This window comes from Mauremys reevesii, linkage group 17, assembly GCF_016161935.1.
Source record: "Mauremys reevesii isolate NIE-2019 linkage group 17, ASM1616193v1, whole genome shotgun sequence".
Classification (NCBI taxonomy): domain Eukaryota; kingdom Metazoa; phylum Chordata; order Testudines; family Geoemydidae; genus Mauremys; species Mauremys reevesii.
In genome coordinates, this window is record NC_052639.1 from 2,375,655 (window position 1) to 2,390,141 (window position 14,487).

A 14,487-nucleotide genomic window follows, 5' to 3' on the forward strand; every position below is an offset into this window, starting at 1 on the left:
CGGAAGCGTGATGGGTGTTTTGAGCGTTCATAGCCAGAGAAAGGAAATGACGGCGACGCGCTTCCTGCGCGTGCGCACGGGGGAAAGGGGCGAGGCGGCGGCCATCTTGGATGTGGGCAGATAGCTCCGCTGGTCTATCTACGCCTGCGCAGTGCGCGTCGGTTCCCTGACTGGTCACAGCGTCCCGATGCCGGCGGAGAAGATGGCGGTGGACGGGCCGGAGCAGGTGAGAGACCCCGGGGGGAGGCTGAGGGCCGGGCCGGGCCGAGCCGAGGGGGCCCGTCCTGCCCTCGGGGCGGCTCCGCGGAGCCGGGGCCGCGTTGTGCTGAGTCAGGCCGGGGGGATGGGATGGGGATAGAGGGGTGGGGGAGGGGAGGAGGAGATGGGGAGGGAGGAAGAGGAGGGATTGGGGTGGGAGAAGGGGAGGAGGAAGAAGAGGGATGGGGATCTCTGGCAGGGGAGGGTATCCTGGGCGAGGGATAGGGGAGGGGCGAGGGATCAGGGGGGAGGGAGGAAGAGGAGGGATGGGGGGAGGAGGAAGAGGGATGGGGATCCCGGGCAGGGAGGCGGGGTGGGGTGGGGTGCCAGGGGGAGGGTATCCTGGGCGAGGGAGGAAGAGGAGGGATCGGGGGCGGGTTTGTTGCAGATGCTTGGGCAGAACCAAGGGGGAAATGGCTCCTCCCTCGCCAGTGGGGCCCAGCCCCCTTGGGGGGGCTGCCCTGGATCTCAGTGCCTGCTCCCCTGGTGAGCGGTGGGGCTGGGTCCCCTCCCCAGGGCCCCAGGGCTGGCCGCAGAGGTTCTCACACCCACCAGCTCCTGTCCTTTTGGGATTCTTTGCCCGCGATTGGAGCAGCCGGGTCCCCAAGAGTTTGGGGGGGTCCCTGGAAGCGAACAGAGCCCTGGCCTGCACCCGCCTTGTGGAGCCAGGGCTCCTTGGAGCCTGGTGGCTGCAGGTGTCACTTTAGTTACGCTGGGGCTGCCTCCTACCCTTCCTGTGCGGAGGGGCCTGTGGACCGGGCTGAACCTGCCTGTGCCGGAAGCTGGCTCTGGAGGTTCGGATGTGAGCGGCCCTGCGCCCCACTCGGTCAGAGGGTCTCCGGGGAGCCCTGGGGCTGCCTTTGCGGGCCCTGAGCTCCAGCCGGGCTGTGGCTCGGAGGGCAGAGGCTCTCGATTTGCTTGATAGCTGGCAGCCAGCACAGGGGGCTGTTGTGCTAGACCTGTGGACGGGGCTCAGCCTCTGCTCCTCTGGAGAACGAGCAGCACCCCCCTCCCGCAGGTAGGAGCCCCCCCGTTCTCGCGCCGAGGGGCTCCCTGGGCCAGTGGGTGTGTCCTGACGTGTGCTCTCTGCAGATGGAGATGGATGAAGGCAAAGGGGGGACAGGGCTCCGCCAGTACTACCTGTCCAAGATCGAGGAGCTGCAGGTGAGCTGAGTGGGGAGCTCTCTGGCCCCAGGGAGTGGGGGCTGGTCTGGGGCACCGTTTCTAGCAGGTGGGTGGCCGGGGGGGCTGGTCTGACGGTGCTGAGGATGCGCATTTTGGTTTGCGGCAGGGGAGCTGCCATCTGTGCTGGGCAGCTGGTCTCATGGGGCTTCCGAGGGAACCAGCAGCCTCTTCCAAGCGACTGCAGCCCGTGCTCAGTGCCAGCATCTCTGTCAGTGGGGCTGGGGCCTCAGGGCTCCCAGCGGGAGGTGCAAGTTGGGAGCCAGGGACTAGCAGGCAGGTGCGGGGGCCGTCAGTGGCAGGCGTCCCCAAAGCCGGCTGGGCTGGAAGGGGCCGTTCTGACCGTTGTTTCTCAGAGCAGAGCGGCGCGGGCCTGATAACAGATGGGGGGGGGGTCACAGAAGCAGTTTGCCTAGGCAGAGCCCCCTGGCCCAGGTGTCAGAGTGGGTGGTGGTACCCCCACACCTGCGGCAGGGACAAAGTGACCAGCAAACCCCTTCAAAGGGGAAATGTTCCTTGTTCCTGGCAGGGAGGGGAGGCCCTTAGCCTGGGTTTGGTGCAGACCACGCGGTAAGAGCCGCTCACAGCTGGGTCCCCTCCCCTCCCAGTGCCGGCTGCTTTCCCGAGCGGTTCACGCTGGAGGCGCTAGGCAGGACCCGGTGCAGGGGCTGCTGTAGTGACGGGCGTGAGGCAGGGATGGGGCCTGGCGCTCGCCAGGGAGGAGCCTGCACATTGCCCACCGGAGACACACGGGCACTTCCTAGCTGCTAGACTGGCAGGTAGCCCATGTTCAGGAGCCGACCCTGAGCTGAGGGGCCGGGCTGGGGCCGGTTGTGCAGGGGGGACCCCTGGGCTCCTGTAGGCTTATCCCTTCCCCCCTCTCCCCAAAGCTCATTGTGAACGAGAAGAGCCAGAATCTCCGTCGCCTGCAAGCGCAGAGGAACGAGCTGAACGCCAAAGGTAGGGCTCCCGCTGGCCTCCCCCCGCGTACCCGCGCTCGGCTCCCGCTGGCCTCCCCCCGCGTACCCGCGCTCGGCTCCCGCTGGCCTCAGGGCTCCCGCTGGCCTCCCCCCTGCGTACCCGTGCTCGGCTCCCGCTGGCCTCAGGGCTCCCGCTGGCCTCCCCCGTGTACCCGCGCTCGGCTCCCGCTGGCCTCCCCCTCCTCCTCCGCTTACCCCGCGCTCGGCTCCCGCTGGCCTCCCCCGCCTCGTCCCCATTCCGCGTGCTTGATTCCCCCTGAATTGGTGCTTTGAAAACAAGAAAGTGGGGGCGGCCTGGTGGCTGGGATGCGAAGGGTGTCCAGAGCGTACCATGAGAGCGTCTCCTGCGGGGAGGGTTGGATTGTTCCCCGTTCTGTCAGGGAGGGAGGTAAACTCTCCCCGGCTGGGTGATCTCTCGGGCTCCCGGTGGTCACAGCGGGACAGCCGGGTGCCCTGCTCCCAGGGGATAAAAAGGCTCTGACCCCTGGCTGAGAAGGAAGCCGGCGCTGACTCCAGAGCGCATGTGGGGAGTGAGCAGCGCCTGCCCCCTCTGGGTTAATGGCAGTGGCTGGCTAAGCCTGCCCTGGAACTGCCCTCTCTGCTTGGGCCCTGAGCGGGGCGTGGCCTCTGTGCCCCATGGGGGCAGGCCGGGCCGGGGCTCACGGCTCCGTCTTGCGCTGCAGTGCGCCTGTTGCGGGAGGAGCTGCAGCTGCTGCAGGAGCAGGGCTCCTACGTCGGCGAGGTGGTGCGAGCCATGGATAAGAAGAAGGTGCTTGTCAAGGTACGGAGCGGGGCCCGGGGTTCGTGGGTGGGTGGTCGGCCAGGCTCATGAGCTCAGGGCACTGCGGCTCTGCTCCCTGACCGGAGACCGTCACTCTCCCGGCTGCTGGTGGGCTCACTCCCCGAACGAGCCCGGGGACAGAAACCCCAAGAGCACCAGCCCGGCGCCCCAGGGGCCTGCCCTGGAGCAGGGGGAGGGTGCCAGCCCACTGCAAATCCATGGGGCAGCAAGGAGCCATCTGCTCCCCTTAGTGCCGAGGGGTGCTCGACCGGGGGGCAGGCGAGTCGTTCGAGATGGCCCGGGGGGCGGGCTGAATCCCGGGGCTGGCTCTGCGGGGAAGCCGGTTACCAGCCCGTGCTGCTGGGTGTGGAACCGTCTCCCAGGGGCAGGAGGCCCAGTGGGCAGGACGGGGTATTAGAAAAGGCTTGAGCGGGAGCAGCCCCCAGGCACCTTGCTGGGCTCTTCTTCCCCCTGGGGGGTTTGTGGGGGCTGTGCCCACCGGCTGGGGATGAATTGGGGGGGGGGAGCTGTGCCCACCGGCTGGGGCTGAATTGGCGGGGGGGGGGGGTGGGGAGCGTTGTCTGCTGGCTGGGGCTGAATTGGGGGAGGGGGAGCTGCGTGTGCTGCCCCACACCCACCCCACAGGTCTCTGCTCTCTGTGTTCCAGGTTCACCCAGAAGGGAAGTTTGTGGTGGATGTCGATAAAAACATTGACATCAATGATGTGAGTACCAGGCTGCTGGGTGAACCCGCCCCTCGGAGCAGCGTTCCCCGGCCGGGGGCAGAGGGGGGCGGCTTGGCCGCAGCTGCCTTCCCTTGTGCCCGTCGTCACCAGCCTGCCGGGGGCAGCAGAGGGTGATGCTCCCTTCCCAGCAGCTGCTGCTGCTGCCCAGCCCGGGGGGTTCCGTGGGCCATGCCCCTGCCCCTGCCCCAGCTCTTGCTGGGGAGATGCCCAGGCTGGGTGCCTAGGGCGGGCGCTGCGAGTGCGACAGATGCCCAGCAGGCAGCTCCCGCCAGCTGGCGTTGAAGGGGGTGGGGGCGGCGGTGAGCTCCTGCCTGTCTGTCTCCAGGTGACCCCGAACTGCCGCGTGGCGCTGAGGAACGACAGCTACACGCTCCACAAAATCCTGCCCAACAAAGTGGACCCGCTGGTGTCCCTGATGATGGTGGAGAAGGTCCCGGACTCCACCTACGAGATGATTGGCGGCTTGGACAAGCAGATCAAGGAGATCAAGGAAGTGATTGAGCTGCCCGTCAAACACCCGGAGCTCTTCGAGGCCCTGGGGATCGCCCAGCCCAAGGCAAGTGCTCTCTGGGCCGGACTCGCAGCTGTGCCCTGCCACCCGCCGCGGGGAGGGGCTCTGCCAGCCCTGGGCAGCTGGTGCTCCGCACACGGAGAAGGGAGCCTTCTCCTGTCCCTGGATGGTGCCCGCCACCCCATGGGGGAGGGGGAGGAGCTTCGTTACCAGCTCCCAGTTCCCCTGCGACTTGCTCCGGTTCTCTGGCCGTGCCGGGGGAGGGAGCAGGGAACCAGTCACTGAGTGGGTGGGACCCCAGTGCCTGCCAAAGGAGGGGCCCGGCCCCTGTGCACTCCCAGGCTGGCGCTGCCAGCACCCCCCTGCAGTGCTAGCTGGGGGGAGGGATGACGGCTCGAAGGGCCTAGATGCTCCCCGTGGGAAGCAGCTGTAACGACCCTTTTCCCTGCCAGAGCCCAGCACGGCTCCCTGCTGACAGCTGCAGCAGGGCCAAGGGGTGGGTGCGAGTCTCCTCCTGCCTCAGCCCTTCCCCGGGGATGGCAGCTCCTCGTCCATGTGGAGGGGGGTGAGCACAGCGCCCCCTGCTGCCCTTGCCGGAGGAGGCAGTGCTTGAGCAGCCCCCCAGTGAACTGCGTCCCCATGGTGCGAATCCGCCGCAGGCCTGGTCCGTCCCCTCCTGTCCAAAGCCAGGCTCCCCGCCAGCAGCACTGGGCATGGCTCTGGCAGCTCGCCCACTAGGTGGCACCAAATGCCCCCGTCTGTGCCGGGCTGTGCAGTGCCGCCCCTGCACCGAGCGCCCTCAGCTGATGCCGCTGGCCTGGCCATTGCAGGGCGTGCTGCTGTACGGCCCTCCTGGCACCGGGAAGACCCTGCTCGCCAGGGCCGTGGCTCATCACACTGACTGCACCTTCATCCGCGTCTCGGGCTCGGAGCTGGTGCAGAAGTTCATTGGCGAGGGTAAGTGTGGATGTGGGGGAAGGGGAGAAGGGAATATGTGAGTTTAACCCCCCCCAAGCCAAGCCCTGGTGGCAGATCACAGGGGCAGGGGGTGGTGTGGCCCCCTCACAGCTGTGGCCGTGGGGCCCATGTTCCTGCTCTGAAGAGCTGGGGCCAGGGAGATGAAATACGATGGTTACAAAAACCCCTACGAATGGGATTAGGTGCTGTAATGAAATACATTTTTCTCTTTAAAAATAACATGAAATTATGAAATTCGAGTTGAAATTATTCCGGCCGGTGTTCAGGCCTGAGAGTGTCGTTATCAACGTTGAAATAACTAGCATGGTGCATCCCAGGAGCTTTCAGAAGGTCCCAGTGTCACGTTGTCCACGTTACAATAGTCAGGGCTCACGATGGAGCGAAGGCCGGTTCGTTACGTCTTTTCAAGTGTCGGGATTTCCAGCGTCTGGGGGAGCAGAGACACTTTGGGGGTCAGATTAGCCAGCAGGGGCAGAGAATCCTTCATCTGGACTAGCTCATTCCAGGCTGAGAAAACAGCTGGGAGTTGGAAGCTTGTTTCCCTTTTCCTGTCTGTGAACAGCAGGCAGGTGGGGGAGGATGAGCTCCGCTAACTAAAAACTTGAAGGATGTGGGGCCAGATTTCCAAGGGGTTCGGGCACCTAAAGATGCAGGGAGGTGCCGACTGGGATTTCCCAAAGCCGTAGGTATCTCTGAGTTCACCCATTCCAGTGAATGCTCCCTTTGTGCAGTAAATCGAGCTGCTTTAAATGCAAAACACATTTGACAACCTGAACGGTTTTTCCAGCGCATCTGAGTTATTTATTGAACTGAAACCGTTTTAAAATGCTGCTTTGTGCACTTAATTGAAATCCAGTTTCCAGCCAAAAGCAGCTTGACCCCAATCCCGAGTCAAGGAATTAGCGAGTAAATAACTGAATCCTTTGCTGTTTTCGAACATCATGAAGTGACGGTCAAGAATCTGAAAAGGGAACGTGCAGCGAGCTCGTGTGTGGGCCTGGCAGCCCCGCGCACCGAGGAAAGGTGGGATTGTTGGCCAGGCGACACGTGTAATGGTTATACCAGCCCATGAGCATGAACCTGGGAGCTACAGGACAAACGCAAACCAAGATTGCAGTCGGGGATTTAAATCAGCCCCTCCTGTGTGCATGGCCCTGTGCTGAACACCTCTCGCCCGTGCCCACAGGAACCAAGTCCCGAGGATCAGGGGCTGGTGTCTCTGTTCCCCGTGCTGCAGAGGAGCCCTCCTCAGGCCAGGCCCGGGCCCTCGGGGGCACCGTGGTCCCAGCCCCAGGGCTGCGCTGACCAGCGCGTTGCAGGAGCTCTCCGGCCCTGCAAGGAGAACGGGGGCGGGGCTCGGCCCTGTGGCTGCAGAGCTGGGGGGGCCGTGCGCCGTCCTGCAGCAGGGCATTCAGGGCCCCTCTGCTTTGCCCTCAGGCGCGCGCATGGTGCGGGAGCTCTTCGTCATGGCCAGGGAGCACGCGCCCTCCATTATCTTCATGGACGAGATCGACTCCATCGGCTCCTCGCGCCTGGAGGGCGGCTCCGGGGGGGACAGCGAGGTGCAGCGCACCATGCTGGAGCTCCTCAACCAGCTCGATGGCTTCGAGGCCACGAAGAACATTAAGGTGCGTAGAGCCTGGCGTGACCCGGGCAGGAGGGGAGTCGGCTGCCCCGTTTCCCAGCTGGGCGCTGAAGCCAGGTGGCTTGGCACGGCTGCCCCCCCGAGCCGCAGCGGGGGGAGGGGGGCACTTGCCCCTCCCTGCGGGATAAAGCCCCAGCTCCTTTGCGGTGACACCCTCCTCCCTTGCAGGTGATCATGGCCACTAACCGGATCGACATCCTGGACTCTGCTCTGCTGCGCCCGGGCCGCATCGACAGGAAGATCGAGTTCCCGCCCCCAAACGAAGAGGTAATGGGGGCTCTCCCCCGTGGCAGACCCCTTGCAGGCTCCCAGGGCTGCTGGTCAGCCGGGCGGGCCTGGCCCGAGGGCTGAACTCTGCTTCTGTAGTGTCCTGGCACTGAAAGGGTCTGGGTCCCAGCCTGGCCCCACAGCCGTTCTCCCTCCCTGTGCTGGCCCCCCTCACCCCCCCTCGCTGGGGCTCTCCCCACAGGCTCGCCTGGACATTCTCAAGATCCACTCTCGGAAAATGAACCTGACGCGGGGGATAAATCTGCGTAAAATTGCAGAGCTGATGCCAGGAGCGTCCGGGGCTGAGGTGAAGGTGAGTAGCTGGGCCGGGAGCTCTACAGGCCGGTGGGACAGGGAGCAGCCGCTCCTGCTGAGCTGGGGAAGGGGCTTTGAGCCAGGACTAGCTGCCTCGGGCCTGCTCCTTGCATGTTCCTGGGGCCATGCTGAGCGCACTGCGTTCCCCTGGAGGGATGGAGTGGGTGCAGCGGGCAGGTCGCCAGGAGCCGTACAGGACTCCCTTGGCACACGCTGCCCCTCGACCAGGGAACTGCTCCCCCGGCGTGTGACGGGGGGAGGGGGGGCTGTGCAGAAAGGGGGGTGACAGTTCTTCCTTGCTCTTGTGCCCTTGCAGGGGGTCTGCACGGAAGCCGGCATGTACGCCCTGCGGGAGAGGAGGGTGCATGTTACACAGGAAGATTTTGAAATGGCCGTAGCCAAGGTAAAATCTACCGTGCGCTGCCCCAGCAGCGGGTGGGGGCGGTGGCTTCAGTGCACCAGGCACCTCCGTTCCTTCGGGGCTGCTGGCCATGCCCGCGGTCCAGCTGCCCTGCCAGCCCTCAGCCCCCTGCTGGAGAAGTGGGACACCTGGGCCATTCCGAGCTGGAGGGGCTGCCAGAGACCAGCCCTGGTCTCCCCAAAAGGGGGGCGGGGGGAGAGACAGGCTGAAGGAATGCAAAGAAATGAGGGGCCCAAAGGTAGATGGGGGGGGCTGCTCGTGCACCTGTCCCCCTGCTGCCAAAACAAGGGCCCCCAATAAAGCCCCATGAGGGACTTTCACCCCATGCCCCTTTGGCTGGGAGTTCCACAGGTCCCAGCACCACTCAAGTGGTAAAATCAGAAATTCTCCTGCCCCGGCTCTGCCTCGCCCACCTTCCCCTGCAGTGGTGGGCCCAGGCGCTGGTAGCGTCCCAGTCCCTTGCTGGCCGCTCAGGAAGGGATGAGCCTGTGGCTGAGTCGCAGGGGGAAGTCAGAGCAGTGGAGAGGGGAGTTAACTGGCTTATGGGGCAACCCCTGGGGCCTCCCAGCTGCACAGAGATGCTGCTGCTCTAGGGGGCCGGGCTGGGCCTGGCCTGGCCTTTGCAGCTGTGCTGGGGCAACCTGCTCCCCAGCAGCTGTTTTCTTCCCTGAGTCTCGGCTGCTGTCCTTGCCCTGCCTCTGGTGAATGCCAAGGGGACTGCGGCCTAGACAGGGCAGCGCCCTGAGCTGGAGTGTGGGGTCCTGCCCGGAGGGGGCTCCAGGGGCCCAGCCTGGTTCCTGCCTTGGGCGGGGATCAGAATAGGGGCTGAGGAACATGCAGGTGACCTCACTCCGGGGCTGAGTGCTGGAAGCAGGGCCTGACCCTTCCTGTCTCCCCCCACGCAGGTGATGCAGAAGGACAGCGAGAAGAACATGTCCATCAAGAAGCTCTGGAAGTAACGCGGGGGCAGGGAGCCTGACCCCTTTGTGCTGCTGCTTCTCCGGTGCTGGGTCCTGGCCCCTCACCTTTTCTTTAATAAAGCTCTGTGCTGGCCGAGTTACTCCCCCAGACTCTGGCTGTTGGGGGGGAGGGATATTAACGGGGGAAAGCTGCCTCCTCTCCTGCCAGCGGCTGGGACCCCTCAGGTCACAGCTCAAGGAGCCTGGGCTGGGTGCTGGGGACTGAGCAGCCAGTGGCTAAACACAAAGGGGACACTGCCCAGCCTTTAGCAGCTGAAGCCCAGGCAGTGAGATGGGGCAGGAGCTGCAGCGATGGGGGAAACATTGACACAGTTACTCCCAATGGCCTTTGAGCTCCTGTTTCCTGGCTGCAGCCAGGTTCCCCCCACAGGGACAGGAGGGTGGCTCTGCTCCAGCCCCCCGCCTCGGGGTGCATCTGCTCAGCTGGTGGTGAGGAAGGAGACACTGGCACAAGCTGCTGCTAAATATTTTTATTAGAAAATATCCAACCCAGACAAAATGGTTACAAGAACAGGTGGCCCAAGCCTCACTCCCAGCCCCCCCCCCCTCCCTCCTGCCTGCCTAATTCTACCATGCAGGGCTGCCCTGCCCCCCAGGAAAAAGCCCCTGTTCCCTCCCGCCAGGGCAGCAGGGGAGGGGCTGGGGCTGGGTTAAGGCACGTGGGAGAGCCCAGCTCACAGTGTCACCTTTGCTGTAACAGACACTGGCTTCTCCACTTGGCTCTAGTCCTGTGTGCACTGCCCTGAGTAACGGTGGCTGTGGCCAGTCGGCACCGTGTCCTCTGCCAGCCCCCGCAGCCCCTACCCGCTGCATGTGAAAAGAGGGAGGCTGGAACATTCAGCTGATTGTCAGAGACAGACTAAGCTCGGTTGCCCAGGAGCACAGTGACTCCGTTGCATAGGTTTAGGCGTGAGGGCAGGACGAGAGGGAACCTCGTACATTAATCAAATACAAACCCACTGTACAAAAGGCTTTTTATAAAACCTGCTCCCAACACCATAGTGCAAAACACGCCGCCAGCTCGGCCGGCCTTTGGAATGGACAAAGTTTTGGTTTCAAAAGTGCCAGCAGCTGCCTGCCCTCCGCGCGCAGGGGAGAGGCTGCCACAGGCTCAGGGGGCAGCCGGCAAAGCCCTTGACTGCCCAGGAGGCCGTTGTGACGCTCTGGCCACATCGCTCAGTATGAAGAAGGGCCTAGGTGGCCCCTTGGCTTTGGTTCAGGGAGAGCTCGTACCCTCTGGGCAGCGACTCCAGCAAGGCTCCGACCCAGGCAGGCAGGGGAGGGGGGAAGCTCTGGTTCCCAGGCAGGCAGGGGACAGGGGAAGCTCTGGTTCCCAGGCAGGCAGGGGAGGGGGAAGCTGGTTCGCAGGGGAGGAGCTCTGAGCCTGCACTGAACACTACGGGGAGAAGGGCGAAGGCAGCAAGCGAGGCCAGTAATGCACTAAAGGGGCCGGGATGAAGAGTGGCAGGGAAAGGGCAGAGGCTGCACAGGTGACCCTGTGACCCCACATGCCCCGTGCCTTTGGCTAGAGCTCGGAGCCCCAGGGCTGGGAGCCCCTGGGGACACTTGTGGCTCAGAGCTTTGCAAGTGCTGTGTTTCATTCCAGTGAGATGTACCGTAAGGCTCAGGCACTCGAGAGAGCAGAGCCCCTGAGCCGTGCCCAGCCCATTAGGTGAGGCGAATCCCAAGCACTTGTTCCAGTTCCTGTCTGCGCTGCTGAACCTGAAAGGCACAAGAGGTGCGAGGTGGGACGGGACCTGGGAGAAAGGCAGGGCTGGCTGGGGGAGCGTCCGATGGGCACAGGCTCTCTTGCCCCTCTGGGGCATTTTCACTGGCCTGGAAACAGGAACCTCAGCACCAAGCCGAGGCCCCGGTGCTGGGAAAGGGGGGGGGGGGTACGTTCCCTGACTCTGCTCAGGATTTTAGACAGCAGGCCTGATGCCCGAAGGTCCCCCCCCTGCTGCTCCAGCCCTGGCTTCGGGCCATTCCCACAGCATGCTGTGGGGCAGATCTGACCTAATCCCCAGGCCTCCCAGAGCTCTCCACCCTTGGGGGAGGACTCCAGTACCTGCCGCCTCCCTGGGCAGCTGAGAGTGAAACCCACAAGACTGGGTCAGTTTCACGCCTGCCCAGTGAAACTGACCAGGGGCTTGTCAGGTTCCCTGCTGGAGGGCGCAGCCTGCTCCTGGCTGGCCTGCCTAAGGGCAGGGACAGAGCTCTGGAGCGGGGGTAGGAAGGACCAGTCTGGTCAGGAAAGGGGAGGGGCTGAGCACTGATCCCTCAGAAACCGCCCAGTTCCCAGCTGGCTCGGCTCCAGGGTGGGCAGGTTCAAACCCCGGCTCACAGGAAAAGGCGCAGAGTGACCGGGCCACGGACCATGGGGCTCTGCCCACCCTCTGGGGCAGGGACGCTGGGAAGAGCTAAGGGGCCGAGCCCAGGGAGCCTGGCCCGCACGCCAAGAACCCACCTTGGCAAATATGTGCCTCCCCGCAGCCTCCTGCGCCCAGGGCTGATGGTAGAAGTCAGCTCGTCTCTCCTCCTCGGGGTTCCCAATCACGTCTGTTATGATCTGCAGCAGCGCATGGGGAGGAGGAAATGGTCAGCAGGACGCAGACTGCTGGGCTCATGGGCAGCTGCTGCCATCCCAGGGCCCTCAGCAGGCTTCCCGGACACCCCGCCCCTGCCAGCAGGCACGCGCCCGGGCAGAGCCTGCTCCGGAGGGGAGACGCCCCATGGCTGCTGGGCAGAGTGGGCCCCATGCCGCAGGGGGCTGTTACTGCATTACCCTGCAAGGTAACGCCAAAGCCCAGGCCCTGCTCAGCAGCGGCTCGGCTCTCCAGTGGGGCCCCAGCTGTACCTTGAGGTCCCTCCTCTGGGATTTGATCCATTCCTGAATGAAGTCCTGCGGGTTGTTGCTGAAGCTCAGCATGAAATCTCGCTGCGTCTTCAGCTGGTTGATGGACTCAATGGTCTCGTGGATCTAGCAGGAGAAAGCGGGTGAGACGGACCCAGCCGGGGCAGGCCTGGCTTGGCCATTTTGCTTGCGATTGTCTGTCAAAGGCTCCAAGCAGGGGGGAGAGGCTGGGGGGGCCAAGGGAAGGCTCAGCGAGAAATGAGCGGATCCCTCTCCCTCCGGGTGCCAAAGCTCAGGGACACACGGGGTAGCAGCAGCCCCTGGAGCTGAGGTGCAGGGGGGTTAACCCGCCCCCCAGCCCAGCGCCAGACACAGAGGGAGCCCCCTCCCCCATCTTCTAGGGGTTAGACTCTCCCCTGGCAGCTAGCCCCAGGGATTCCAGTTCCCAGTCCCGACTCCTTCCTTAACCCTGCCCTGCATGGCCAGGCGGCTCTGGACGCCCCGGGCAGGCGGCTCTGGACTCCCAGGGCAGGCATAGCCAGGCAGCGTGCCAATGGGGCGGGGGGGGGCATGGACTCCCAGGGCAGGCATGGCCAGGCAGCGTGCCAACGGGGTGGGGGGGGGGCAGGGGAGCACTCTGCAGCCTGCGGGAGGGGAGCCCGCACCAGGACTGAATCTCCTTTGGTTCGCTCGCTCAGTGGGAGGCTGCTGGCCTGCCGCCCCAGTGCCCTGCTCCCTGTCTGCTGGCCTGGCACACAGCTCAGATGGGGCCGTGAATCCGACCAGGGGCCCGTTTCCTGCTCCCCTCGGTGGCCAGCTGCAGTCCAATGGCTTGGCGCACCGAGGGGCCCAGTGCAGTGCACAGCTCCAAGCTAGAAGCGGCAGATTCCCGCCCCAGGCTCGGGTGCTGTGCAGGCCTCGCCCAGAGCCGGGATCTCAGCTGTTACTCAAACAGGGGGGAGGGGGAAGCTTGAAAACATGAAACAGGGTGACTGGTGCAGCAATGTCTGCCTGAGTCTGCTGAGAGCCTGAAACCAGTTCTCCCCTTCGCAGCCTGCCCACCCTCCAGGAGGGTAGCCCCGTGTCCGCCCCAGGGACTCTCTCGCTGCTGCAGACACCCCCAGCTGATGGGCTCACCCCACAACACAGACATGACCCAGCTGCCCCAGCCCCCACTGGCAACAGAGAGCTCAGGCCTGTCGAACTGGAAGCATGGGGAGAGCAGACAAGAAAGAACTTTAACAGCTCCCTCTGGCTGCCTGGTCCCTGCTTTCAAGAAGCCCCCCACCCTCAATCCATTGGGCACCCCCATTATCTCCCTGCCTAGGCTGGGGGCGAGCTTCCAGGGGAGTCACTGGATCGCATAGGCTGCATGCTGCGTTGTGCTCTGGGACATGGAGCCTTCTGCACTGACTGGCAACCCTGCAGCAAGCCAGGACCCCAGCCGTTCACAGCCTCAGGCTCCCACTCGCCACAGCAGGACTCCTGCTCTCTACAGACGGGGCGAGGACTGGGCCCAAGGGTGGCACAGACACGCCCCAAACCTTGGTATCCAGGGAGGCAATTTCCTGCTGGTTGGTGGTGGAGGCCAGGAAGTTGCTCATCTGAGCTTTCAGGGGGTCATCCACCTCGACATCGATGTCGTAGCAGGCCGTCTTCTTCTGGTCGTTGGGATCCACGCTGGGGGGTGAGGGGAGGCTGGCGGTTAGGGCCCACACCTGGCACTTTGCAAGCAGCAGTCAGCCCCGTAGCTGGAGACATGGTCACATGCAGCCCCGCCCCCCCAAGGAGACCAGCCTCCACCCCCCACAAAACCAGCCTGGCAGGAAACAGAATGAGCTGCACAGAGCTCACCACACCCTGAGGCCCCATCCCCTGACCTCCTCCAGCCAGATGCCATCCGTTCCCGTTTCCTGCTCCGGAGCCAGCCGCTCTACACGGCCCATCCAGCCTGAGCACACTGAAGAAAATCCCAGAAGCAGCCCGGCCCAGGGAAGTCCCAGCCCCAGAGCAGACAGCAGGGGCCATGCCATGCCTACCTGATCATGTGGTTGATGATGATGGGATCCGGATGCTGCAGCAGGCCTGCCAGCTTCATGGGGATCTCGGAGAATCGCATGCGAATGCAGCTGAAGATCTATGGGGGCAGGAAGTCAGAGCATTAGCAGCCCCCGTGGGGAGCACAGGGGGATGGGACCCAGACTCCAATACAGGCAGGGACCAGATCACCATCTGCTGGTGTAAGGCGGGCGTATCGCTTCAGTGATACCCCTTCAGTGACACCCACGGGGAGTGGGGCACGCCACAGAGCAACTGGCCTGGGGGCAGCCAGATCCTCAGCACTCCTCCCCCAGAGACCCCCTGCAGCCCTGGACACGGCCCAGAGACCCCTTCCCCTCGCCCACCCTGAGCCCTGCGGCAAGATGCTGAGCCCGTTTCTGCACGGCAGGGAAAAGATTGAGCTGAGGCTGGCGAAGGGCGAGGACAAGGGGTGGGTCTCTGCAGAGGGAGGGCAGGCAGGGCCAGGCCGGGCTGGCTGCAGCCCACGGAGAGGGGAGCTCCAGGCCCAC

At 64.4% G+C, this 14,487-nt stretch overlaps 2 protein-coding genes across 2 annotated transcripts in view; one reads left to right on the forward strand and one right to left on the reverse strand.

The window, feature by feature from the left end:
* Positions 1 to 95: 95 nt before the first annotated feature.
* PSMC5 (proteasome 26S subunit, ATPase 5) lies at positions 96 to 9,144 on the forward strand. The gene is made up of 12 exons (XM_039504117.1): positions 96 to 226; positions 1,351 to 1,422; positions 2,331 to 2,400; positions 3,104 to 3,201; positions 3,869 to 3,925; positions 4,272 to 4,502; positions 5,288 to 5,414; positions 6,873 to 7,063; positions 7,249 to 7,347; positions 7,550 to 7,660; positions 7,979 to 8,065; positions 8,989 to 9,144. The coding sequence occupies exons 1-12, from the start codon at positions 188 to 190 to the stop codon at positions 9,040 to 9,042; spliced, it is 1,236 nt and encodes a 411-aa protein (XP_039360051.1). The 5' UTR covers positions 96 to 187; the 3' UTR covers positions 9,043 to 9,144.
* Positions 9,145 to 10,670: 1,526 nt separating this feature from the next.
* SMARCD2 (SWI/SNF related, matrix associated, actin dependent regulator of chromatin, subfamily d, member 2) overlaps positions 10,671 to 14,487 on the reverse strand; it is a 31,789-nt gene continuing 27,972 nt past the window's right edge. The window contains exons 9-13 of the mRNA XM_039504116.1: positions 13,957 to 14,054; positions 13,462 to 13,597; positions 11,921 to 12,043; positions 11,531 to 11,632; positions 10,671 to 10,785 (exon numbers count right to left, since the gene is read on the reverse strand). Of these exons, the coding sequence (XP_039360050.1) occupies positions 10,732 to 10,785; positions 11,531 to 11,632; positions 11,921 to 12,043; positions 13,462 to 13,597; positions 13,957 to 14,054 (513 nt within the window). The 3' untranslated portion in view covers positions 10,671 to 10,731. The remainder of the gene's footprint in view (positions 10,786 to 11,530; positions 11,633 to 11,920; positions 12,044 to 13,461; positions 13,598 to 13,956; positions 14,055 to 14,487) is intronic.